We start from the raw sequence: 27560 nt of genomic DNA, 5'->3' as shown, positions 1-27560 counted from the left end.
ACTAGATGTCAGCTCATCAACGCTGCATCGACCGCGGGCGGAGTGGCCGCTAGGTGGTAGCTCTGCACCAGGATTTCCTCCTCCCAGGTCGTCGAAACAACAAACCGAACTACGGAGCAAGCGGGGTGAGAGAACGTCCGAAACCGCCTCTGACCGCGACTTTTAAACTATTTTCTACAGAAATTGCGGCGGAATTCAGACGGAGGCGGCGTGCGAGTAGTTAAAGTTCCGCTTCTGCCGGGACTATATTTCTCAACAAGGTAAGTTAGCTGTAAAATGGCGGAGAAGCTATCTGGGAACTTAGTTGATTTGTATTTTCGCTAGCCGCGTCGCTAGCCGAGGCTAAGCTGGGAGACGGGGCGGAGCGCGGAGCGCGGAGCGCGGCGCTCCGAGCCGAGCCGAGCCGCTCCGCTAGCTCCGAGGCTAAAGCGGAGCTAACGGAGCCGGACGTTGTGGCACAGCGGCGCAAAAAAAAAAAAAAAAAAAAAAAAAAAAAAGACGTAGTTCGCGACCGAAAGAAGCGTTTTACTGTTTCAACCGACTTGGTTGCACTTTATATATTTGTAAACAAAGTGTTTGTTGCTTATGCAACACCGTACTGGAACTCCCGAGGCAAGATGGAGGACGCAAGGACGTGATGTTTTTTTTTTTGGGGGGGGGTAAACGTTAGCGGTAGCTGTTAGCGTGGCTAACTAACGGGAGTTATTTCCGTGTCGTTTATCGCGGCGCAACTCGTATTATTCGCGTCGTCTCCGGTCGAGCACCGGGTACGACCACCGGGTACGACCGGTCTCCCGACGCGGGGGGAGTTTATTCCGCGGCGACGTCGCTGACCGTCGGTTGTTGTGCGCTGGCTAACGTTAGCCCCGCGCTAGCCCGGTGAGCCTTGCGTTGTTTTGTTTTTGTGGTCCCGAGTATCGGCGGCTTCGGCGAAACGCGCTGCGCGGGTTTCTGGACCTTCCGGTTCGGGTAATTGCGGGTTTGTTTGCCCTCGGTGGTGCGTGCTTTTTACTTCGGCTGACGCCCGGGAAAAGACGCCAAAGAAAAAAAAAAAAAAAAAAAAGTGGCGCTTAGCAGCAGCAGCAGCAGCACCGGCGTCAATTTTGACAGGAGCCGACGAAGAGCGTTGCCGAGCCGGCGTTGTTAGAGGGAACCGAGTCGCTGATTTGCGGCGCCGTCGTCCCGCTGGAAATCACACGGTTAAGTTTCGCTTCTTCATTTTTGTTAATCGGAGACTTATCTCCTGCCGCTTCGCATTCACACGTTTATGAGATACGCTGCCCGATTTGGCGCCACTTTTTTCAGTCTACACCCATAGACGATCCCGTCGTCTTGTCATGCAGCATCTCTTCACTGTCGAGGAACCAGAGACGGTCCCATGTTGTTAAAGACAGGAACATCCCGGTGAAGTCTAAAGTCGCAAAAGTCGCTGCGCCCGTCTCCTTTGCATCGTGCAACACCGCACATGCACACGTTAACCGTGTTGTAAATATTAGGGGATTTTTGCATCGGTTATTATTTATTGGTAATAAATACGCTTAGTTAAGAGCTTCAGTTTCGCATATGTGGGCCGTCGTTTGCTGGGTGTTGTGAGAAGGAACCTCTTGATCAGGTTTCTATCACAGTTGTGCCCATATGCTCTGCTCGCTGCTTACAACTCCTATCATGGTTTGTGAATGACACGGTTACATGTCAGTGCTGCGTGGACTAGAAATGAAAGAGGCACCCACAGCACCCAGGGTGGTGTAATGGGTGGAGTTTGCGTTTCCTTTTTCGGGACTGAACAGTTTACTCCGGTGTGCTTTTATTGACTTTCATTACTGCTAAAGAAAAAAAAAAATAACATTTGTGTCTGAATTGCAGACTGAGTAAAAAAAAAAAAAAAAATCCTGGTTTGAAAAGTTACTCCTGCTCTCCTCTTTGATCTATGTGCCACTAATTTACACATCACAACCATGCAAGAGTTTCCCTGTGTCCTGCAGTATCTTGTTGATGTTGATATTGTCTTTTGATTGGTTGAGAGATGTATGGGGCGGATAGGGCAGTGCCATATTTGGCCATTGAGGAAGATACTCCAATCTTACTTGCATGACGTTGTCTGTAAACTGAGGGGAGCTGAGAAAGAGAGGGAGCCAATGGCGAGACAGCCAGCGTGACAGGAGCGCTTGTGCCCGCCCCCCCTGTTACCATGTGAAACCTTTTCTCTTTTTTTCTCTCTGAAAGACATCAAAGAAACATTTGCTCACTACGAGGCTGTGATTTCTGAAAGCACACACATATATGATGTTTGCTTTTGTTTTGTGTAATTCATCATTTTTTTTGCTGTGTTAAAATGACAAATACATCTCCACGTGTAGCTCTCTAAATGATCCTTTTTCCATATTCTAGGTCACATGCAAGCTCTCTTGTCTGTTATTTTCTGAAGATCTCAAGCCAGTTGTAAGTTGAAGTTATCCAGAAGATGTTACAGAAATGATAGCAGCACCAGAAATACCATCAGAGTTCTCCTATACTCAGTAAGTACCTGCTTCCACTTTTTATTCACTGGTAAGGTTTAGGTCAAAGTGAAGTTTCATTCTAGGATTTGTTTGCGTTTACCAGGGATACAGACACCCGATTCTCCTCAGACACAGACTTCTCTGAGGATCCCGATGGAAGGAGTGCAAATACAGCTAAAGGAAAGGTATGGAAAGCACAAATGGACCCTTGTCCTGCGTCAGCATCTCGGTTGGATGACACAGTGTTGTGTCTTTTTTTGTGATAACATATATTACACAATGATAAAGTGAGCTTTGTCTTTCCTCACTCTCGGCTATGATTCATAAACTTACTCTGTGGTTTTTTTCACACTTTTCTAGGGTGGAAAGAAGGGGAAGAAGGCAGCAGGGGAGAAAGGAAAAGGAGGGAAGGGGGCAGGCCGGATAAATGGCCACCACCAAGAGAATGGCATGGAAAACATGATGCTGTTTGAGGTGGTGAAGCTGGGCAGGAGTGCAATGCAGGTATAAACAGCAACATCTTTGATACTACAACATTGTAAAAAATAAAAAAAAACTTTTTTTCATTCAAGTTAATAACTGGTCTACTTTTTGTACTGATTTACAATTTCTAAACGTGTCCATCCCTGTGTTCCTTCAGTCAGTGGTTGATGACTGGATTGAGTCGTACAAACATGACCGAGATGTTGCGCTACTAGATCTCATCAATTTTTTCATCCAGTGCTCAGGATGCAAAGGTATTAATGCGTTTCTGTTCACGTCATCCCACCTGTCACTATTTAACAGATATTGAGGTAAAATGTTGAACCGCATTACTCTGTTCTCACTCAATTGTTCTTGTTGAACACTAACTACATTTTCTGTGTAACCCTTTTGTGTTTGTCAGGTGTGGTCAGTGGAGAAATGTTTCGCAACATGCAGAACTCCGAGATAATTCGACGAATGACAGAGGAATTTGATGAGGTAATTTATGTCATCAGAGTAATTATTACCATATCCACCAGGAATCTCATAGGTGTCATTTTACATTAAATGTTAAAATCAAAATTCTTTTACTTGAAAAGCTTGCTGACTTGGTGGACATAACAGCTATTTGTAGCAGCATTTAATGATGTTCTTCCCCCTGTTTCCTCTGTAGGACAGCGGTGACTACCCTCTCACCATCGCTGGGCCCCAGTGGAAGAAGTTTAAATCAAGTTTTTGTGAATTCATTGCTGTCCTAGTGCGCCAGTGTCAGTACAGTATCATCTATGATGAGTACATGATGGACACAGTCATCTCCCTTCTCACCGGACTATCAGACTCCCAAGTCCGAGCCTTCAGACACACCTCAACACTGGCAGGTAAGATGAACTGTGTCTGTGATGAACATTTGAATGCGAGTGCTGAATTGCAATAAGTGGTGTGTTCTTCAACTACACAGAAAAGTTAGCTTGGTTGGGATAGTCACTAGCTTGTTTTGTTTACATTACTAGCTCAATTTGATTGATTTTGCATTTTGAAAGTATTTTAAATAGTATTAACGATGCATGTACAGTGTATATATTCAGTTTAGTTAAAAAAAAAAAGAAGTGTTCGTTGTGAGGTTTATACTGTCAGTCTTCTTTATGTTTTGCAGGGTGCAGTCATTGTTAAAACGTAATTTTGGCTCTTTTAGGAAAGTTATTTTCGATACTTTTATGAGAATAGTGTAGAATGAAAGCAACCACAGATAAAGGCACTCAGCCCCCATGACACACCCACACAGGGGTTTTCACTTATTTTGCCCAATTAGACCTTTTTGGTTTTTTTTAGTCCTCTTAAGAAAACGGCAACTTGCATCTTTTTCATCGGTTGCGCTTGTAACGCACACGAGAGAGCTCAGGATTGACGTAGGCAGCAAGAATGACTTTACACACTAAACTAAAGAGCCAAAAGCACCTGGTGGGGGCAGATCATATGCTCTACAATAACTCGAGGTATGCAGCACACAGCCAGTATTGTTTGTGCAGTAGCGTTGCACGTTTCACAAAACCAATACTTAACTGCAGGTGGGTGGTGTGACCACAAAACACGTCTCTATTTTTCTGTCTAGGTAACCGTCTTTGTCCTTAAATGTCAGTGTTCAGCAGTAATATGCTTTTCTTGCGCTTCTATTTTTGTGTTGGAGTGTCTCAGTTGATGCACAGTTTATTTCAGATGGTGTCCCGTTTAATAATAATGCTCTCTGGCCTGAGCTTAGGTGTATACAGAATGCAGCTAAAAGTAGACCTATTCATATCCTCAGTGAATGGAGCTTGTTGACTGTTGTCAGCATATTTCCAGCATAATCAAATGTAAGGTCTTAACTAGGCAGAGTGAACACATTTCTACCAAATACAAATAGGGTTTTTAATTGTGTTTATTTCATCAGCATTAAGGAGAAAGTTGATTTGTTTGTGTTTTAAAGATTACATTTGACCAAGGGGCTAGTTTATGTTGCACGTCATTGACACCATATACAAACACAAATGATCAAATCAGGTAACCTCTCATGGTGTTGAAAGCCAAGAATACTGTTTGTCTGTGGACTTTTTTATTTCTTAATGTTTGTTACTTGTGCTTTTTACAGCCATGAAGCTGATGACAGCCCTGGTGAATGTAGCTCTAAACTTGAGCATTAACATGGACAACACCCAGCGCCAGTACGAGGCGGAGAGGAATAAAATAGTGGCCAAAAGGGCAAATGACAGACTGGAGCTGCTCCTGCAGAAACGCAAAGAGGTAAGCTCGGCCACACTTGGCTGCCTTTGTATTGAAATGCAGTTTACCGAACTACCTGTCTCTTTCATTTTGTTACTTTTACCCATTGAAAGCTTCAAATTCTAACTGAAATCTCCTGCCAGATGGAGGTCAGTTTGACCAGTCATTTGTTTAGTCATGAAGTTCATTATCCAAAGTGGCATGCTCCAAACAAGACCGAGGTCTTCCTCTAACTTTTGGCAGAAAGTAGTGTGGTCTCACTGTGATATGAATGCACTAAAAACTGTCAACATAATAAGCTCGCTGTGCTGTGCTGTGCTGTGCTGTGCTGTGCTGTGCTGTGCTGTGCTGTGCTGTGCTGTGCTGTGCTGTGCTGTGCTGTGCTGTGCTGTGCTGTGCTGTGCTGTGCTGTGCTGTGCTGTGCTGTGCTGTGCTGTGCTGTGCTGTGCTGTGCTGTGTTGTGTTGTGTTGTGCTGTGTTGTGCTGTGCTGTGCTGTGCTGTGTTGTGTTGTGTTGTGTTGTGCTGTGTTGTGCTGTGCTGTGTTGTGTTGTGTTGTGCTGTGCTGTGTTGTGTTGTGTTGTGTTGTGTTGTGCTGTGCTGTGCTGTGCTTGTTCTATGATTCTAAATTGAATAACAGATTTTCAAAATATAAATTTGTATCTTGCCAGTGCAGTTATATTAATGGGACATTAAAAGGCAGAACGAAAGGGCAATGGTGTACAACTTGTACACGTTGGAGTTATTTTGTTGGTCAACTGTAAAGAAAGATCCGTTAAAGATTGAATAACTTGGAGATTAGCTTTGCAAAATGAAAGTGAATTGACTGACTGTGTTTACAGTCATTAAGCAGTAAATGGTGCTTGTGAAAGGGGCTGTTTGTGATTTAACTGATTATTCCATGTGGGGACAAGTCAGCACAGTGGATAGGTTTTTACACCAGTATATATTGTAATGGCTGTTTATGAACTCTCGCTTTTCACAACTAATACTGAGCCTCATGGCACAATAGAATAGCCCTGGTCTTCTTTCTTTGCGTTCATCAGTCATGTCAAGAAATTGTGCCAGAATTCAATAAGATCTAGAGTTGATATCAGAATGCTCAAAGGTTGTATGTTTCCCAGCTTGCAGGCTGTAGCCTCCTCCAGGCTGTTTTGTTCAGGCAAATCATGAAAGAACCTGTACACAATCAATCCTGGCTAAACAATCATTTCTGAATCACTTGAGCTTATGACCATACTTTTTTTTTTTTTTTTAACAATAGCAACTACACCACCCGAATTGTCAGTTTATTAGGTTGTGTAACAGCAGGTCCCACTGGGCATCCATCTGTTAGTTCTCTGTGCAGCCGCACCACAGCATGGTGGCTTAGTTGGCTGTAGCACATCTTATGTTAGAAATGAGTCCTGGTCACCTCTTACTGTAGCAGTCTAGTCAGTTAGGGTGTATGTTTAATGAAATGTGCTCACGTGTCTTTATTCTGCTCTTTATTTCAGCTCCAAGAAAATCAGGATGAGATTGAAAACATGATGAATGCAATATTCAAAGGAGTGTTTGTTCACAGATATCGGTATGGCTTCATACAATGAACATCTATTGTCAACAACTTTAATACAGTCTTGGTTGTTGATGCTGCTGAACAGCTTTCATTCTTGTGTTTTGTTCTACAAATGATGATAAAATGTTTTTGCAGAGATTCGATAGCAGAAATCAGGGCAATCTGTATAGAAGAGATTGGAGTGTGGATGAAACTCTATAGTGATGCCTTCCTCAACGACAGCTATCTGAAGTATGTGGGATGGACGATGCATGATAAGGTGGGTTACATGAAGGTTTCTTATGCCCATTGTAGTTTTAAAGTCTCTACTCGCCTATGGTCTGCCAACACGGGAGTTCTCACCTTTATTTCTTTCTTAATTGGACCTCTTCTCAGCACTGTGATTGTTTACAGACTGAACAACCACATCTCTGTCACTTTCATGTCAGTTTTCATGAACCTGTTCATGTTGGACAGCTTAAACCTCTTACAATTTTATTGTTGTATCATTTCTAATTTAGCTTTGCATAACTCAATCTGAGCAGGTGTCTAATCACACACACACACACACACACACATACATATATATAAATATATATACATATATATATGTATATGTATATATATTTATATGGATATGGTTTCCCAGATCACAAACTTCAATTTAAATTGATTTGTTACTTCACCATAGATGTGTTTTTCCTCATATATTGACAAAAATACCTGAAATATAGTAACCTTAATAATGAGAAAATATCTTGAATTAAGACTCACCTGCTTTTATTTTGCTTATTAGATCTGTCAATCAACGCTGGAGTAACAGCAGGTTTCTGTTCTGGTGGCTACACAATGTTTAAAACGGAGTCAGTGATTGTGCCTTTAGCAGCGCTGCGCACCCACACAAGTGCTTTATGCATACTTTGTGTGATGAGACACCTGCTCAGATTGAGTAATGCAAAGTTAAATTAGAAATTATACAACAATAAATTTGTAAGAGGTGTAAGATGTCCAACATGAACAGGTTCATGAAAACTAACAGGAGAGTGACGGAGATGTGGTTGTTCAGTGCTGAGAAGAGGTCTTAATTAGGGGGAAAAAAATAAGGTCACACTCTTCTTAATGTAATTTAACTTGTGTATATTTAAAAACAATCCTGATTGCATCTCATACCTACCAAAACCAGTAATGGATACAAATGTGTTCCAATTCTTTTCCAGCAAGGCGAGGTACGTCTGAAGTGTCTGACAGCTCTGCAGGGCCTCTACTACAACAGAGAACTCAATGCCAGACTGGAGCTCTTCACCAGTCGCTTCAAGGTCAGCACCACCTGCTGGACAACTTAAACACAACAGCTACCACTTTATTTCTTTCTGCACTCTGATACAAAAACAAACTGTAGACTCACACTCTGGTCACATGTTTTCATTTTACTAACAATTACTAAACCTATGAAGCCAAATGACTCATTAGGTCTGCTGTCTCTCTGTCTCTTTGCTCAGGACCGTATTGTCTCCATGACTCTTGACAAAGAGTATGACGTTGCAGTACAAGCAATTAAACTGCTCACTCTAGTCTTGAAGTAAGTGGCTGTTCTTGATGATATCTAATGTCGTTGACCACATATTGGGGGGGAGATAGTTTGTACATGAAGGACAAGCCCTTGTACACGGTTACATTAAGTACATGTGTGCTATGAGCAACTCCTTAGTAACTGTCTGTGTTTGTCTCTGCAGTAGTACAGATGAGGTGCTGACCCCCGAAGACTGTGAGAGTGTCTATCACTTGGTCTACTCAGCACACAGGCCTGTTGCAATCGCAGCTGGAGAATTCCTCTTTAAAAAGTATGTCAGACATAAATCCAATTTTTCTTTGGTTCATCCTTGCTGTCATTTTGTTGTCAAATTCAGAGTTTGAGTTTGTACAGTTGTTCAACGATCAGTCTCTGTTGGAATTTGTGAGTCAGTTCTCAGTTGAGCTCATAAGTTTTAATTTGGTGAGCCCCTTGCTGATTTCATGAAATGCTGTTGGAGTATTATGTAAGGGTTTTGTTTGATATCCTACTCATGATAAATCTTCTCAAAGATTGTTCAGCCAGCGGGAACCGGAGGAGGAAGGTGCCCCCAAAAGAAGAGGCAGACAAAGCCCCAATGCCAACCTCATTAAGACCACTGTCTTTTTCTTCCTGGAGAGTGAGGTACATTATCATATTCTATTTTGTACTTCCTCATCCAGGCAACATTTCTCTCTTCATTCATAGTAGTGGATGTAAGAAATTCCGTGATGCATCCTTCATTTGTGTGAACACCTCTCTTGTTAGCTCCACGAGCACGCAGCTTACCTTGTGGACTCCCTATGGGAATGTGGTGCCGAGCTACTGAAAGACTGGGAGTGTATGATCAGCTTACTGCTAGATGACCCGTTGCCAGGAGAGGAAGGTATGTTACCGCTTTCTTTTATTGTGCAATTCAAAACACAACTGTGTTACAGACAACACTGATTGTTGTGTGTCTGTTTTTTTGTAGCTCTCACAGACAGACAAGAGACGGCTTTGATTGAAATCATGCTGTGCACTGTACGCCAAGCTGCTGAATGCCACCCACCTGTTGGAAGAGGAACAGGCAAGAGGGTAAGAGTGGCGAGCACACACACTTTGAAGAGTGAACCAAGATTGGTTTGTTTGTTTGTTTTAACTGTCCTGGGATTTCGATGATGACAGTTGTGTTGAAGATAGATTACATTGATTACTGAACTCTGGACCGGGATCAGTTGAAGCTGAGGCTAGTTGTGTGGTTGATCATTTTTAAACCTTTGCTTTCTTTGCTCTGTCTGACTGCTGTGGTTTGCATAATTTGAGACACCAGAGAATAAGAGGATTGCTTTGTGTATTTGTGGAATACAGTGAACCCTCGTTTTTCGCGGGGGTTACGTTCCAAATAGAAACCGTGATAGGCGAAATCCGTGAAGTAGTAACCTTTATTTTACAATTGAAATAGATAGAACTGGATATTAAATATATCTACGTTACATATAGTCGTAATGTGATTTCAATGCACGATGCAAATCCGTGAAGCAGCGAGACCGTGAAAGGTGACCCGCGTTATAGCGAGGGTTCACTGTATATTTGAATGTATCGCATGCCGATAATGACATGTAATTTGTGCTGAAATGTTTTGTGTTAATGTTAACTAACTTTTGAAAATTCATTCAATTGTCAGTTGTTGGACAACAAGGATATTCAGATATTCTACATGTTCATAGCAGTAAAAAGTTGATGCGTAGCTGCGACTCTGTAGAGTTGTATTCACTAAATGTTACATGAATGTTTTTCTTTTTATTTCCTACTGGGTTAAGCTAGAGTGTCTTTTGATCTCAAATGTGTAAGCAGCATTACTGGGTCGTGTACAACACATCAAGTTAAAAAGACCTGCTTCTAGGTTTTGTTTTACTACTTAAATAATCTAGAAGATGCAGTAAAATCAATAACCTGCGCCGAATAGCTGGACTAAAGTTACAAACCTCTCCAAATGTGAAAAGCCCTGTGATAAAGGAAAATAAATAATCCTGGCTAAAATAATATATGGCGGGAGTTTAAATTAACCCCAAATGCTGTAGTGAAAAAGTAAACTTTACTAAAAGACTAGACTTTTGTATGCATGAATGCAAACTCGTTGTGTGGACAACTATCTAATGTGCTTGTATCACACGACCAGGTGATGACAGCTAAAGAGAAGAAGACTCAACTGGATGATAGAACCAGAATGACAGAGCTGTTTGCTGTGGCTTTGCCCCCTCTACTGGCCAAGGTATGTTACTTCCACTCACTGCTTTTTTTTTTTAAATATTTCTTGTGTGCGCTTTTAGCATCATTAAATATCATTATGTTGTTTGTTCTACAGTACGCTGTGGATGCAGAGAAAGTGACTAACTTGTTGCAGCTGCCTCAGTTCTTTGACCTGGAAATTTATACGACAGGAAGATTGGAGAAGGTAAAGACAAATTGGCTTATTAGACAACACCATTCAGAACAGGACAAATTGGATGAGTGTATTTAACATAATAATATGATCATTTGTCTTCCTCATTACCGGTTATCACACATGATATTGATTTGTCCATCTCTTTCGTTCTACTCCAGCACCTGGAATCACTGCTGCGACAGATCAGAGAAATTGTGGAGAAGCACACAGACACTGAGGTTTTGGAGTCCTGCTCCAAGACTTACCACGCCCTCTGCAATGAGGAGTTCACAATCTTTAACAGGGTAGACATCGCCCGCTCCCAGCTGCTGGATGAGCTGGTGGACAAGTTCAACAGGCTACTGGAGGATTTTCTACAAGAGGTAGGAGTGACGGTGTGCAAATACAAATATACTCATTATCCTTTTGGCAAACTGAGCTTGAAAATCAACACGCATAGATGTCTCCATGTCACACGACGCGACGCCTGTAAGACACAGTGGACGTGTTACCAGTGTTGTTTGGGACAAACAATATTGCTCATTGACGTCAAATTCTCCTACTCTGCAGTAGCCTACAGCCACATATTATTTAACCTCTCAGATGATCATATTTTCTTGCCAAACAATGTTAATGGATGGAACAGCAAATTGAGGTTAGGGTTAAACTGGGTCAGACATATTTTACTTTGTATTTACTAATATTTCAATAACATGGTAATTAGTTTCATTAATATCAACAAAGTCCAGTGTAATCAGAAAACAGGAATTTTAGCTTGCTCATGTGCACCTTGAAGTATTGCTCTGTTTTATGGATCTCTCACAAGTGAGCAGATATCTCGAGCTCTTGCTTTAATATTACCCTCAGAATGTATTTCTTTTATTTTAATAAGGTTTTCTTCTAATCTGAGAGAATCTCATCTTTTTTTTTTTTTTCCTCCTCGAGCTGCAGTAATTACAAAACATTGAGGACTAACTTAAGTAAACCACTGTGTTTATAGAAAAAGGCCATTTACTACTGCACATTAACTGTAAACATTTAGATATGTGATTGATGTACTGCTTATGTGGAACACTGAGAAAATCCAACAACAGTGTGAGAAGTAGTTCATTAGATACTTGTGTTACTGGACAACCTGAAAACGTTTACTTGTTTTAATTCTAGAGGATTCAGTCTTTATCAGATGAGTAAACATCTTAATCTATGGGATAAAATCACAGTTCCACAATTTCTCCTTTCAGGGTGAAGATGCTGATGAAGATGATGCTTATCAGGTTTTGTCAACTCTAAAGAGGATCACAGCATTTCACAAGTATGAAATTATTCTCAGAAGTACTCATTTCCTCACTTCAGATCCGCCTTCTAACATCTCCTGCGCCCTCTGCAGTTAGAGCAGTAATTTACCTGTGATTCTGTGTACTTGTGTCTGAAATTGATGAGACGTTATCACCTCTGTTGCAGTGCACATGACCTGTCAGGGTGGGACCTCTTCACCAGCAACTTCAAGCTTCTCAACACAGGCATAGAGAATGGAGACATGCCTGAGCAGGTAATTAAATATACACAAGTACCAAGTTGTGCCTCTACAAATGTTTCTTTTTGTGAATACTAAATAAATATGAACCCCCTCTTCCCCCCCCCCTTTTTTTTTTCTTCTTCTTCTTCTTGTGAGCAGATAGTCATCCATTCACTGCAGTGTACCCACTATGTGATCCTGTGGCACCTGGCTAAGTCATCTGAGGGCAGCTCCAGAAAGGTGAGGTCGACATTAGCGTCATCATCTCTATCCTGCGGTGTTGTAACAGACGTGGACAGGTGTGAGTGTACGTGCGATGTAAAATAATGTGTAACTGTCCTTTGTATCAGGATGATCTGGTGACCCTGCGGAAACAGATGAGGGCATTCTGCATGATGTGTCAGCGCTACCTCACCAATGTCAACACGGCAGTCAAAGAACAGGTGACAGACGGGAGAAAACCTCCTTTCCTTGTGTAGGAGGAGTTGTAAGATCCGTTTAAGAGCAATAAATGGAGATCATGAATAAATAGGCAATGCAATAAAAGCTTTTACCTCATAGGAGATGGATATTTATGGCCACAAACGCTGATAAGAAAAGTGGCATTGCCTGAATAAGTGGCCGTAGTGAATACACTTTACGCTCTTCCATATGTGCTAAAAAGCCATCTGAGGCTTGCAACTGATGAGAAGTCAGATTTTCACTTGTTATGAAGGTGTTCTGTATAATCATACACAGACACTTAGTTTAATACCTCAGTCGTAAGGAGTCTGCTTGTATAATGCTTGTGCACACAAAGTGTAACCTTTTGTTCTTCTTTGCTTTTCTCCCACAGGCATTCACCATCCTGTGTGATCTTCTGCTCATCTTCAGCCACCAGATGGTGTCCGGGGGCAGGGAACACCTGGAGCCTCTGGTCTATTCCCCAGAGGACTCGCTGCAGTCCGAACTGCTCTCCTTCATCCTGAATCATGTCTTCATAGACCAGGACGACGACACAAATAGCACAGGTACAGATGCAGATATGCAGTATTAGTACACTTCAATGGCGTGAGCAAGTCAACGCATGGTTTTTCAAATGATATTTTTCTGTCATCTCAGACGGGCAACAGGACGATGAGGCAGTAAAGATTGAAGCTCTGCACAAGAGGAGAAACCTCCTGGCAGCATACTGTAAACTCATCATCTACTGTGTGGTCGAAATGAAGACCGGAGCTGACATCTTCAAACAATACATGAGAGTAAGTTAAACATTTAGAAAACACAGTTATAGCCATTCATTTTGAATAAGGAGGACTTGTGCATTAGAAACACGGGTTTTAATAAACCCATTTGCGCTTGCTTTTTTCCTTGACAGTATTACAATGATTACGGTGACATCATCAAGGAGACCATGAGTAAGACTCGGCAAATTGACAAGATTCAATGTGCCAAGACGCTCATCCTCAGTCTGCAGCAGGTCAGTGCACACATTCTTGCTCATTCATTAATTTGTTCAGTAATTCTGACCTTTGTCCCGTGTTAAAGATGTTGTTTATCTAATTTTCCGTGTCTCTCTTGGTGCTAGCTGTTTAATGAAATGCTGTCGGACCTGGGTCATGGGTTTGATCGCTCGTCCTCTTCGTTCTGTGGAATCAAAGAGTTGGCTCGTCGTTTTTCTCTAACCTTCGGCCTCGACCAAGTCAAAACCAGAGATGCCATAGCCATGCTACACAAGTAAGGCTTCATCCTTCTCTTGCTGGTTTGCGCTACTCATCTTACAGTTTTGGCCTCATATCTGGGAACTGCCATGTTAGACAAATTACTCCTTCAATGCTGTGTTTCCTTTTGCCATGTTATTTTCCCTCTGGATTTTGGAGACCTCTCTTAAGCTATCGAATGTTGCAGTTTAGTCTGTTTCCCATACACCGACAGTCATGTAGAAAAACATGTAAAAACGACACTGAGCTGTTTGAACACAGTGGAAAAGAGCAGTATTATAAAAACAAGCCTGCTCTGTTGGACAAAGTCTACGTACGTAACCTTTGCACTGATCAAAAGAGCTGCACAAGATGTTGTTGCAAAATGTGAGGTCTAAAACTTGATCAAACAACACTTATATTTGCTGCTACATAATCATACATTTCCCACAAGCTTCTCCAAACATCAACTAGTGCAGTGGCAAAAGAAATATATTTTAATGCAGTCTTAACCTTTGTTAATAATGCATGTTTCTTCTTTTTGGAAATATGAGTATTTATAAGTTCATATTTCTCCACATTTGTAAATACACCTCAGCCACATCACATGGGTTTCCTTTCTTTCATGTGGATTATTGAATTATAATCTCACATAGGTCCCAGGGAAGCCAGTGAATGCACGCTTCCTATGCTGGCGTGGGTATCCTCTACACTTGTGTGACATATGTGCATACTATGTAACGGGATATGGCGCCTGTGCAACAGGCTTTTAAATAATGAAAAAAATGCTGCTCGGATTCTATCTAGTATTTAAAATGGTCAAACTTTAAAGTTTATGTTGCACATAATTGCGTTGTGAACATATCAGACACAAATTGTTCACTCAAACAAGTTTTTATATATCTTTAAACATGAGTGGAGCTTTATTGAAATGTCCAAAACATGTCTGTAAGCAGCTTTAATGAAATACAGGTTGGTAAAGATCAGTGTCCCTTGTTGGAATAAATAAATGTCTTAAAAAAAATACTTAAAACTTCATTTTTTTTATTTATTTTTGTACTACTCCATGAAAGCGTTCCTCGTCTTCGCTCACAGTGTCCTGTTCTTCCTCTCTGTCTTTGTGCGTCTCTCAGAGACGGTATTGAGTTTGCATTTAAGGACCCCAGTCCCCAGGGAGAAGGAGGCCCTCCCCTCAACCTGGCTTTCTTGGACATCCTCAGCGAGTTCTCCTCCAAGCTTATGAAACAAGACAAGAGGACTGTGTAAGTGTTTTGTTTTTTTGGTTGTTTTTTTCTGCTCCGCTTTTGAGTGTGAGGCTTCAGTGGCTCAGTGCAACAGGTGTTAGTGGCAACTGGTGCAACTGGTGTTTCGGCAGCGTGAGAGGCTTTTTTTTTTTTTCTTCTTCTTCTTCTTTTTTCATGCTCCAATTGGAATGTGCACCTGGTTTCATGTGTAAAGTTTGTCTTCTGTATGCACGCGTTCATTAATCTTGTCTCTGTGGCCCCCCCCACCCCCACCTCCCCTCCTCTCCCCAGCCACATGTACCTGGAGCGCTTCATGACATTCCAGATGGCACTGCAGCGAGAGGACTGCTGGCTTCCCCTCATCTCCTACAGGAATTCCCTGCAGGCTGGTGGTGATGATGATACCATGTCTGTGATGAGTGGCTACTCCAGCAGAGGCTCCTCCATTCGCTCCAAGAAGACTAAGCCTCCTGCTGCCACAGCGGGAACTTCAGCCGCCAAGAGGAAGCTGCCAGAAGGTATTGCACACTCCAGAACGAGAAAAAAAAACTAAAAACAAAACAACAGAAGTTAATTAACAGCGTAAATTATGGTGTTTTCTTCTTTTTTTGTTTTTTTGGAACACACATTAACCTCCAGTGTAGTTGAAAAGCTTTAAAACAGGATATCAACAGTTTGTTTTAACTCTAAACAAGAATTAGTTAATGGTTATTAATTACTCTGAAAAAGCTATATTCTTGAAAACCACATACAATACAGCCCAGAAATAATGTTACAAAAGCAGAGTTGGAGCCCAGATTAACCCAGATGTGTTCCTACCAGCTTTGCTCAGCCAGCCGAGCTGATGGGTGAGGAGATTAAACAGCAGATGGTAGGAGAGAGTCAAAGTACTCCTCAGCAATCACGTACCGTCACTTAAATCTGTGTTTGATTAACATCTCTTCATGACCAAGGATGTTTCTACAATGTCGAATGTTATATTTTATTTACATTTCTTTTTTTTTTTTTTCCTTCTTTTTTTGTGACTCCATCTGTCAGTTATCTTTGGTTTGGATTTCACCGTCAAAATGATTTTTGACATGCAAACTCACCCAGCACCCAGTACTGTAATCCATATAATGAAAGAGTATACTAAACTTCTAGAAATACCATACCAACGCCTCTTTAAAAAGGACGAACTGTGAGAACCCCTGCCTTGGTGTAAAGATTGATTTGCTGATTATTTGTTTTTCATTTTGAGTTCACAATAACGATTGTAAATTTGCTCACGGTTTGTTTTGAAACTCAACAATGGCCACACTTAAGGGGCTTGGGAAGACAATTGCCAAGTTTGGCAAAATGTATTACAAAATCAGTCCCGTGCAGGTTGGTTGAAATGTGCCTAACGCTGGTACTTCCCCTGCAGAGGAGAGCAGCAGCAGCGAGGTGTGGCAGCAGAGCATGCAGACCCCAGTCATGATGCCGTCCCCCCACCTTACCTCCACTGCCATGCGAGACCCCAAGAGGGGACGTGATGACAGCTTCTTGGGGGTCTACCCCCTCCCTCACGAGCAGCAGCAGCAGCAGCCCCACCAACACCCACAGCACCATCAACAGACGCCTCAGCACCACCAGACACCCATGGATTACAAGTATGCATGCCTCTGTGTTGCATTCCTGAACCGTTGCAGTCACTTCACAGTTCAGCACAATACTCATTACGGGGGTCACAGTTCAATACGTGCACATATATATATTTTTTTTTTCTAAGTTCAAAGGAACAGCTTGACTGTAGAAGACTGATGAATTCCTACTTTGGAATAAAATGCAAAATGCTTTTAAGTACAAAATCAAATAAAAGAACACTTTTGTTGGCCAGATCTGAAAAAAGGTTCAGACAGCCTCAGACGAATGCCCTCTAAGAGACTGGTGTTAATTTATGTCACAAGAAATACAGCTTTCATTTAATTTATGTAAATTAAAGATCCCGTAGGTGCAGAATAATAAGTATGGATATTTAAATATTTCCGCTCCTCTCTGGACACCATCAAACTTTAGTATCCTTGAATGTCACACGGTGAAAGTGCTTTCAGCCAGCGATCTGCCGCCTCCCTTCTTTTCAGTGTAAACACGACCACTGATGCCATCAGAGTTTATGATGGTTGAACTTCAACTTTCCACTGTAGCCTGCTGTGTGACCATGGCGACCACAGAAAAACAGCACAAGCTGATGTTGCAAACTGAGTTCAGTGAATGATGTGCCTCTTCGCCAGCAGAGAATGGACAGATCAATGAGGAGAAAGTCTCTGAGCAACATCAGCTCCAAGATCGGATTATTTGGACGTAGCCAACAAGCGACCTTTATGACATACGTTTACAGAACTTGCCGTATTAATTGCGTCGTGCTGTTAACAATTTCCTTGGTTTTAATCTGCAATTCACTGTTTAGCTTCATGATGAGATTAAACGTAGTGTACAGCTGATAACAGCAGCCCGTTGTGTTCAGGCTCATAGAGCTGGAGGTTGCCTGGAGAAACAGCAGCGGCGAGGCGTCCTGCTGCTTCCAATTCCAAACACACAATGCCAACGTTGCCACAGTGGCAACAGCTCACAGTCTGAAAGAACCTCAAAAGTACGAATAAACTTCACAGTCCAGCATTTACTTTTCTCTTCCTGCTTTGCTTTGTTGACCCAGCGTTTCCAAAACTCTTCAATGGCCACTTACTTGGAATGAATATTCCGTTATTTCAGTGCATCCTAATGCTCAGCACCACAAGATTTTAAAAAGTATATCTAGGCTCATGTGCAGGCCTATCATTCAGTTCAGCGCATCACTTATTCTCTTGAGAATGGGATGTGACTGGAATGAGCCAAAATACATTAGGATAGGGTTTAATGTAATTTCCCATTTGCATGCTATTAATTTTGAGGGCAAATGATTGCAAAATGCTTGTACTCAACAGTCTGCCAAGGGTTTGCTCTACTGGGATCGTGATTGACTCGTTTATTTATCCGCCCTGGCTTTTCATAGGCGCCAGGCCAGTGTGCGACATAGTTGTATGTGACATCCTCACGGCATCTCCAGTTAAGACACGAGGCACACGTGGATTCAAAACCGCGGCTGATTAATGTGCTCTTGTGCCTTTAGTTCCCAGGTGACGTGGATGCTGGCTCAGAGACAGCAGGAGGAGGCACGCCAGCAGCAAGAAAGAGCCATGAACTATGCCAAGCTCAGGACCAATCTGCAGCATGCTATGTAAGACACCGACGCCCCCGCACACAGACACGCATGTACTAATCTGATAACAAGTACACCTCCGTAAACATATCATGGTTTGCTTAGCAGTCGTCGCGGCACTGGGCTTATGGAGGAAGACGAAGAGCCGATTGTGGAGGATGTGATGATGTCATCTGAGGGTCGTATGGATGACCTGAATGAAGGCATGGACTTTGACACCATGGATATTGATCTGGTGAGACACAAATATCGCAGAGTTTTCACGAGTTGTTGTTTTTTAAAAAAAAAAAAAAAAAAATGTATACTTCATTCAAATTCACTAGATCTCTCACATAGTGCGCAGACAAATATAGGAATGCTGCCATCCTTTGAAGCCAGGCCTTTTGTTTGTTCTTGTATGCATACAATCTGTCATGTTTTTTTTTTTCATGCACATTTGTAGCTAAGAAACAGAAGAAATCATCAAAAAGAAATGTTGGCTCGAGGGAAGGATATATCTGTTTTTGGTTTTTAAAAAGATGAAACCTCTACTCTGTCGGCAGTCCCTCGCCACTGATGGTACCACACGAGGCAACGTGACAATTTTTTTTTTTGCCCGTTTACGCCAACACCACAGAGCAATGTATGAGGAGGTTAAAGCCAGAACTAAATTTGATCCGCGATAAACCTCTATTTTGGATGCTTATGCTGGAGCCGGGCTCCACGAGACCGTCTCCATATGTCATGTTGAATCAACAAGAATATTGTACAACTGCCCTCGTTTCTCTAAAATTCACTCCAGTTAAATGCTCCAAATATCTGCTGAAATTACACATTTTATTTTGCAGCATTGTGTGTTGCTCAAATCTTAACACAGCGTCGTGTTTATTTCCCCCAGCACCCATCTGTGCCTTAGTTTGTTTTGGGTGCGATGGTGTGAACAGTGGTCGGTTGTGTGACGAAGCAGCTGAGCAGGAGTTGTTCCAGTATCTCCTCTAAACATGCCGTCTCTCTCTCTCTCTCTCTCTCTCTCTCTCTCGTCCAGCCGCCCTCTAAGAATCGCCGTGAGAGGTCTGAGCTCAAGCCCGACTACTTTGACCCCGCTTCTATCATGGATGAATCGGTGAGGCTCATCTACACTTTACTCAGAAGTGGTTGCTTCGTGCTTCGGACTAATCCCGGCGCGGCGGTCATGCGAAGGGACGCGACTTGTGATTTTTGTTCATGTAAATAATGATACTGTAAAGTAGATGTCACTGTTTGCAAGTGAATTAAAAGCAGATGGCTTGAAAACAAGGCACATTACATGGACTGCTTGCTGGCTTGTTGTATTTGGGAGCTGACTGAGACTGCAAAACATGTCCAGCTGACCAGCCTGTAGCCGAGTGCCACATTTATTTGCGGTCGCAGAGCAGCCATTTATGCTTGTGTAAACAATTTTTATTTATTTCAGACTGCATGGCCAGCAGTAAATTCTTGTTTCAGCATGTCACAACCTTAGGAACCCAAACCCTGAGGGATTTTGCCTTTTGGTTGTTCTAAAACTGGGCTTTTGAATCAGACTCGAAAGAGTGCTGTGTGAATGTTTGGTGGCAGACGTGAATATTTTTTGACCACAAAAAAATAGCAGAAAACAGGTTTGTCTTTGCTTAATCCGTTACATCTTGTTCCATTAAATCTTTTTTTCTGAGCAAAGAAATAACATGCAGCTTACTTGGCTTCCGAGCTTTTCGCCACCACACCGCAGCTCAGAACAAATCAGCCTCAGGTCCGTTTTTCCCACAATGTTAAAAATATTGTGGCTGTTCATGACATTATATTACGAAACCTTAAACGTTGAAATTAAATGTATTAAATGCGATGCGATATAAACGGAAAAAAACAGCAATTATTCCCACCCTATTCCCTATCTTTTTTTTTTTTTTTTTTTTTTTTTATTGTCAACGCAATTCTACAGTCAGTTTCACTTCAGCACTTCTTCTGTCTGACTTTAGACTGTTCATTATTTGCTATGATACTTTGTCCAGTGTGACACTTTGGCAGTTATGAGAGCCAATGAGTTTCATTGCAGTCAAATATGACTCGTGTCCACAGATCACACTGGTGATAAATACCTGTACTTTAATTTAATCACATGGAAGTCATTACAGATACATTCAAATACAACGTGTACAAGAGAGTTTCTGACCGTTATTAACGTTGTGTTTGTTTCCTTTAGGTCCTCGGGGTGTCCATGTTTTAAGCTAATATCCAGATGATTTTGACGCTGGGATAACAGAAGAGGCGCTTTGTATTTAAAGAGAATTTTAGATGCGAAAACAGAAGTGTTTTCTGTAAGAAAAAGCAAAAACAAAACAAAAAAAATAATTCTGGCTTGTACTCCACGTGGACCAATGACAACCCACACTCAGTGTTGCTTGCTCAGAGAGGACTTTGTTTCAAATATTTACTTTTATAATCTTGGGTAAGCTCTTCCTGTTCAGAAATAGTGTAACAGGCCACTTCCAAACCTATTAGAAATGAGACATGTCGGAAGAAAAATCAATAATAGCTTTTTTGTTTCCTTTTTTTTTTTTTTTTTTTTTTTTAAATTTTTTTTTAATGGGGATGAATTGGTGTGTTTAACTTAAGAAACATTTTTTTGTTTATGTCTAACCCTTTTTACAATTGTAGTAAGTTACCAGGTGTGAAGTAGTTATTTATAAACGGACTGTAGTAGCTTGCTTGTACTGTGTTAGCCAAGTGGATGGAGGTCTTTATGTTTCTGTGCTCTTTTTTTTTTTTTTTTTTTTTTGTTCTTCCCCCCCTCCTCCTATATCTTAAGTTCCTTCTCCCTGTTGTTGGGCCTGAGTTGAGGTCCTGATAACCACTGGTGGTTAAGATGGTGAGACGTCACATAGAATCAGTCAACATCCCTTTATGCTGTGAAGATTCCTAGAGTCCACTGAACGCTCCACACTGTTAAGCAGTAAGTCCAAGAGCTTACCCCAAGATTTGGATCACTCCTTTTAACCATCATCGATTAGAAAAACGTGCCCCCCCCCCTCCCTACCTCCCACCTGCCCAGTAATGAGTTGTATCCCAGCAGTGCCACTGTGTGGGCTCTGGAAGACAGCAGCTCGGTCAAACAAAATCACACCTTTTCTCTTTAAATCCAGCAGCATAATGTTGAAATGGGTATCTCTACATTTTAAATAAAAGGTATATATGAATCGGTGCTGATTTTATATATGTGCTTTTGGTTTTTCTTATTTTCAACTTTTCAACCTTCAGTCACAAAGTTTGAGAAATGTGTAAGTAAAAAAAAAAAAAAAAAAAAAAAAAAATGAAAGCATGTGAAGCCATGCATCAAGGAAGATTTTTAAATTTGTATTTTTCTGTTTTGTTTTTTTGTTTTTTTTTTTTTTTTTTTTTCTGTCTTGATAATGTCTTCGGGTTTCTACCTTTTTTCCTACATGTAAATTAGTTTGGATAAAACTAATGAAAAGACTTGTGAAATTCAGCTTTAAGGTTTTCTCAACATGAAAAGTCCTGTCACAAAAAAAATACTTCTAATGTTGAAACTAAACTAAAAAGGTAGTCATTCAGACAATACTGAAGATGAAAGTTATTCAGCAGCGCTGTGGCAGCTAGACAAAGCTTAGATTTTGACATATATTTGTCACACACAAGTTTTAATGAAATGTTTTGTCTACTGAGGTTTTTATTTTGTAGTCATTCCATGCTTAAGCCTTAAACATGCTTGTGGAGGTCACCTTTTCTCACAGCAATCTTCCATGTCAGAGGATCAGTCATGTTTAAAGGTGGATAATTGGCTTCTTAGAACATGAAATATGAGGTGGTCAGATGTAATGTGATAAAGTAGATAAACAGCCTATATGTGTTTTGCCTAATTATTTTATGTAAGTAAAAAAGAAAATTCTTTTAAGGAAAAAGTACTGTTTATTGTTTGTTACTTACCACTACATCGGTATAAATTCTTATTAGATCATGTGTATATATACAAAATTTAATTTCTTTCCTTCCTTTTTGGCCATTTCTGTGTTTTATTATTTTTTTCTGCACTCTTGCCTACACTCTGAGTTGTTGTCTATTATCCCATCCTCTTTCAGTCACTCTGTTTTCTGATTTGTACTTGTCTGGAGACAGTAACTTTTGAATAAAAATCAACACATTTCATCGGTGGTACTTTTATTTTTACTTTTACACAATAATACCTTTAATCTGCTGTCCCCCCCCCCCCTTTGCAGCTCTATCTGGGGTAAATATAGCTCAGTTGGGGTGACACTCACTTAAGTTATTCCCTGTAATGGCACTTGGGGGCAGTGTAGTCCAAGGCAGACGCCTCATCTCCCCACAACGGCATTGTTAGTGTTGTGTCGCTCTTTGTAATATACGTGTCAGTTTCACTTTGCTGAAAATCCCTGGATATGTATTCTGAGACACATCTCTCTGTGTATGGCAGCTTTTACATTTGTTTTGACTCTCAAAAGGACCCTTTTTAGCAACACTGATGTCTTGTGTGGAGACAAAAGGGGCGCCACAGTTGTTCTAATGATAAAAGTGAGGAGGTGAGGTAGCAGAAGAAAGGATGAATGCGACACAGACTTGAGTGTTAAGTGCGTGTTGAATAAGAGGAGCTCAGCTCATTGCGGGCGTGCTGGAATTGGACCTGGCAGAGAGTTCCCTTCATGTCCAGCTTGTGACACATGAAGAGGCTCATCTATCGCGACGTCAGTCTGCTTGTCACACGGCGGCTGTCAGAATAATGTGCAGAAAAGCGCTTGCCTCGGCAGCCCTGTTTGATTGTCCTGTGAGCTGCCGGCTCTTTTTTTGGTAACGTGCTGTTAGTAGTGCTCATGCAGAAAGAGACTAAAGGTAAAATGTTGATGAGCGCCTGTAAGCTTTTGTCACACCAGTATCTCCCCGGCTCACGCTTCCGTTCCCTCCTTCCAGCGCCTGATCCCACAGCAGCGCATCTGCTCGGGCTGACTTCGGTTAAGTTATTTTGCAGAGGTCACGGCTGCTGCTGACTTTAAATCAGAGCCACAGCCTCAGTTGGGTTCCCAGCGAATATTTACTTCTGATAACCCAAAGGCCTCCACAAGCACTATCAGTTCAGCTGGTGTTGAAACCTCAGAGGGTCAAGGAGGACTGGGAACCGGGATTCCGACACGCATGAGTTCTCTGGGTAAACCCGTCTAACAAGATCTGAACAGTACTTCATGGCCATTTAAAACATGTTTTCTCTACATTAACTGAACCTCTTTCACATAATTGATTGCAACTCTCAGGGGAGTTGTTGTACGTGTGAGGATGGAGACTTTTTCAGCATTCTGCGAGAAGATAAACCCCACAGAATTTAAATTCTGTGGATAAATCATTAATGAGAGCATAGGGTGTAATCTCCTCAGCTTGTAAAGGCAGAGAAAAGCAGCTCACCCTGGAAAATCATTTACCAGGACCTGCCTCAGATGAGGCACGCGGACTCATGCGTGCACACAGAAAGAACAACTTGCAGGCCTGAAACATTCAAATGTCCAGACTCGTCTTCTTGCGCCTCGTGATGCACTGCGGCACACTCCATTCCTCACGTTTCCGAGACATGTCATTTCAACAATTCGCGGTGCATCTAATAAACCATCTGGTAACCAAATAAAAGGAAAGAATCTCTCCTGGATTACGAGGAGACGCTCCGTGGGCTGTAACAGAGATGTCAAGGTGAATGTGAAATGAGAAAAAGGATCAATGCCCTTCATTATGAGGAGCAGGTTTCATGAGACGGGCCAGAACAGGTCAGAGATTCCAGTGGAAAGCTATGAATAGAGCGCCGTGGGAACCTACCGTCTGGCCTCCTGTCGGTTTTCTGCGTACCTACACACGGGCAGAGCAGCAAAAGGTACGCTCGATGAGTGAACGAGTGACGAGGCTATTGTACTTCGAGGACAGAAGCGGGAGGATTAGTCTTCCTTTGGCACTGATGGCCCAGAGTGAGGAGGGAATCTGTCATCAGCAGAGCTGCAGGTGGTCCAGAGGTCTGAACAGGGCATTCGACCCCGTGAGGCAAGAAAACAAGACGAGTTTTCAGCTGGGAGCGGGAGGATATTTACCCTGGGTTGCCCTGGAATCGGATTCTCCACACCTCCTCTCCTCACCTCACATCATTGTTGTGGAGCCACTTTCACTCATCCCAGTGGGCCTGAGCTCTGCAGCGAGGATAATAACGGCTTTCCCCGCAGGAAGGGGGAAACAAGATTACGGTTTCTCTCAATTAGAGGGGAAACTCTGGAAACACGCAAGCTACTGAGGTAGCACTGCGCCACACAGGCCCCTACATTTCTACACTTCCATTTTCAAATCCCTTGAAGCTTGTTCAAAGGTGACCCGCGGATGACTGAACGGATTCCTGGGCCAAGCCAGCACTGCTAAATCATGAGTCTCGGTAAAGTTTGGATGAGTGTCTTATAAGGGCGTGATGAGACAGGTCTCATAAAGATGACGGAGAGCCCTGCGTGTCACCAGCCCCTGCCAGGAAACCCCAGTGATGAACGAGGGCCAGGACACCTCCGCTAATAAGACTCATCTCTTTAATTGGCTTCATGATACGACCGTGCAAATGGCCCGGGGTGCGGCCGTGTGCGCGTTAAATGTGTGTGCACTATGTCCACCTGTGCATGTATGCGTAGGAGGGACGGGGGGTATATTGGACGTGCCTGCATGCGTGCGGGCAGGTGAGCGGCTCACGCGTGTGCCTTTTATTAGCTTTCTCACTTCCCGTCCTGTGCAGATACGAGCTGCAGATGAGGGAGGGGAGCCTCATTAGAAAGAGAGCACTTCTATTGCTGGCCAAGATTTAACACCTCGCCCAATAATAATTTATTCAATCTATTCTTAAGTATTGCATGCACCGGTAGATAGGGGTTAGGTTATGTAACAGTGCGACAGAGCCTAGTTTGAATGTGATATGATGATAATTATAAATCCAAGGAAGACGACAGATGGTGAGGTGCTTTAAAGGTTCAGCAGGTATAAGTATTACTACTCTGCTGCTGCCAGATCGGTCCCTGGGAGAGTGAGAGGAGAGAAGGAGGGGGGAGAGGGAAAAATTAGATGTAGTCAAAGACAAGAAGAGAGAGTGCAGACACAGTAAGAGAGAGCTGGTCCTCGTTAGCACGCTATTCATCAGCCTCGCGGGGTCAGGGTTCACCGAGCCCCGAGGCTTGGTGTGTGACCGGTCACCTCTCACCCCTGACCTCCCGCCAGCACCTGGAGCTGAGGTATTTCCGCATAACATTTTACTTGTAACATTTCGTCTCTATTACTGATTGTCAGCCGGCAGGCTCGGGACGTGTGTTTCACGTTGAAACAGCCTCGGCTGTAAATTTTGAACGATCTCTGTGTATCGCATACCAGCCGGCTCTCCCATACAGAGCAGCCAGGACTGGCTGACCCGGGGCAGATGGGAGTTGGAGAGGAGGAAACGCAGAGAGGACAGAGAGGTACAGGAGACGGAGTGGGTGGAGCAGGGTGGAGGAGGCAGGTCAGGGTCACAGCTGCGATAAAGAGGTCAGAATGAAAGATGTTGCTTCAGTCGCACCGGTGAGCAAAATAAACATCCTCCTAAAAATAATTCTGGGGTGCTTGTGTTCATCAGTTCTCGCTGCTACTCCAGCCAGGTGTAGGCGGCTCTGCTCTCCATAACACACCTAGAATCGGCTGACTTCTCTGAACAAACTGGGTTAATAATGTAAAAAAAAAAAAATGCAAGCGGAGGCTTTGATCTCAACTTCCCCCAAAGTTCATAGGACAAACAGAGCCAGCGATTATCTTAACCCCTCCAATAAATATGACGTGCCTGTCTTGACTTCATATCTACCTACGCCTGCCCACGAAATCTCAACTTTGGCCTTTTCCTCTGACCCATGCTTGTGACCTTTCCGTTTCTCGGTATGTCTTAATTCCCCCTTGAAGAATTTCTGCTGCCCTGAGTCGAGCTGCTTGCAAATCCCTTCTGAATAAAGTTGTTTTTTTGACTGGCTGATTGACAGATTGCAGCGTGAATGAGCCCCAAATGCTCAAGGCAAATAAGACAAGCAGGAACACGCGCACACTCACACACACACACACACACACACACACACACACACACACACACACACACACACACACACACACACACACACACACACACACACACACACACACACACACACACACACACACACACACACACACACACACACACACACACACACACACCCCTCTATGCCTCCTTCTGCCTATATTTCATTCTGTACCCCCCCACTCCAGCCCTCTGTGCTTCTTCCGGTGCCCCGCCTTCCTTTATTTATGCCTGCAGAGCCACTTTGTTGTGCTTTTAGTGGCTGAGTTTGTAGATGGAGCAGATGCTGGAGCTGATATTCCCTGATCCTGCAGCGGGCTGAGATAAGAGCAGATTTATGCCAGAGTGAGGGAGCATGGGAGTAATTGCCGAGGCTTTGATGATGCGGCTGAGAGCACTCGTGCACCCTCGGCTGCTTACTAACAAGGACACCCTCAGATTTAGGAGTTTGTCTGCCCTGGTTGAAAGTGTGGTTTTTTTTGTGCCATATATCTTTGTTTGCCATAGGTGTGTCGGTGCAACAGTGTGTGCTCGGGCGCAATGCCTCCTTTCTGCTCTGAGTGTGAATGGGGGCTTGTTGCACATAGATATGTGTACATTAGACGTAATTATTCTCGTGTCTTTGTTTTGAAGGCGTGCCACAATTCTAACATTGTATGTGTGTGTGTGTGTGTGTGTGTGTGTGTGTGTGTGTGTGTGTGTGTGTGTGTGTGTGTGTGTGTGTGTGTGTGTGTGTGTGTGTGTGTGTCTGGAGGGGAGGAGGAGTGGCACTGTAGACCACTTCCAGGATTTTTACGGCCTCTTTATTTATAGCTGCCCAGAATCACGCTCAGCTGAAAACATATGACACAATCATGATGACAGATAACAGATAAGGTATATGGCTCAAACATAAGAGTATTTTCTGGGAAACAGATGACGACAACTGCTACATTTGAAACACAGGCTGATTCAGAAGATGTTTCTCCACCAGAATTACATATATAAATATAAATGAATGATCAATGTGGTAGCAGCCTATATGATCACAGTACACCTGCCAGGGGATAAAAGCCAATGATGAGGTTGTTGGGGTTACTTTCTTCTGTACTCT

The 27560-nt window shown here is 42.6% G+C and overlaps 1 protein-coding gene across 3 annotated transcripts; it reads left to right on the top strand.

Annotated features, from left to right (window-relative positions):
* The first annotated feature begins 75 nt into the window (after nt 1-75).
* stag2b (STAG2 cohesin complex component b) lies at nt 76-22524 on the top strand. Of its 3 annotated transcripts, none has more exons than XM_069696812.1 (34): nt 76-260; nt 2389-2516; nt 2602-2683; nt 2859-3002; nt 3139-3235; nt 3385-3461; nt 3637-3841; nt 5089-5240; nt 6714-6787; nt 6911-7034; nt 7972-8070; nt 8254-8333; nt 8488-8595; nt 8837-8948; nt 9072-9189; nt 9277-9380; nt 10465-10557; nt 10651-10740; nt 10890-11093; nt 11952-12022; nt 12172-12259; nt 12386-12466; nt 12577-12669; nt 13062-13236; nt 13328-13467; nt 13584-13685; nt 13794-13942; nt 15039-15167; nt 15441-15667; nt 16555-16780; nt 18277-18384; nt 18475-18601; nt 19391-19468; nt 20564-22524. In XM_069696812.1, exons 2-34 carry the CDS (start codon nt 2473-2475, stop codon nt 20585-20587), a joined length of 3825 nt encoding a protein of 1274 aa, XP_069552913.1. In that variant the 5' UTR covers nt 76-260; nt 2389-2472; the 3' UTR covers nt 20588-22524. The 3 variants fall into 3 exon arrangements, with proteins under 3 accessions (XP_069552913.1, XP_069552911.1, XP_069552912.1); XM_069696810.1 differs by having other exon boundaries at nt 18472-18601; XM_069696811.1 differs by lacking the exon at nt 76-260 and adding an exon at nt 416-1199 and having other exon boundaries at nt 18472-18601.
* Nucleotides 22525-27560: the final 5036 nt, after the last annotated feature.

Source organism: Brachyistius frenatus, unplaced genomic scaffold (assembly GCF_029030835.1).
Source record: "Brachyistius frenatus isolate BFR_SWC_R1_liver_20210118 unplaced genomic scaffold, ASM2903083v1 Contig_22, whole genome shotgun sequence".
Lineage (NCBI taxonomy): Eukaryota > Metazoa > Chordata > Actinopteri > Embiotocidae > Brachyistius > Brachyistius frenatus.
This window is presented reverse-complemented; position numbering and strand designations above follow the sequence as displayed.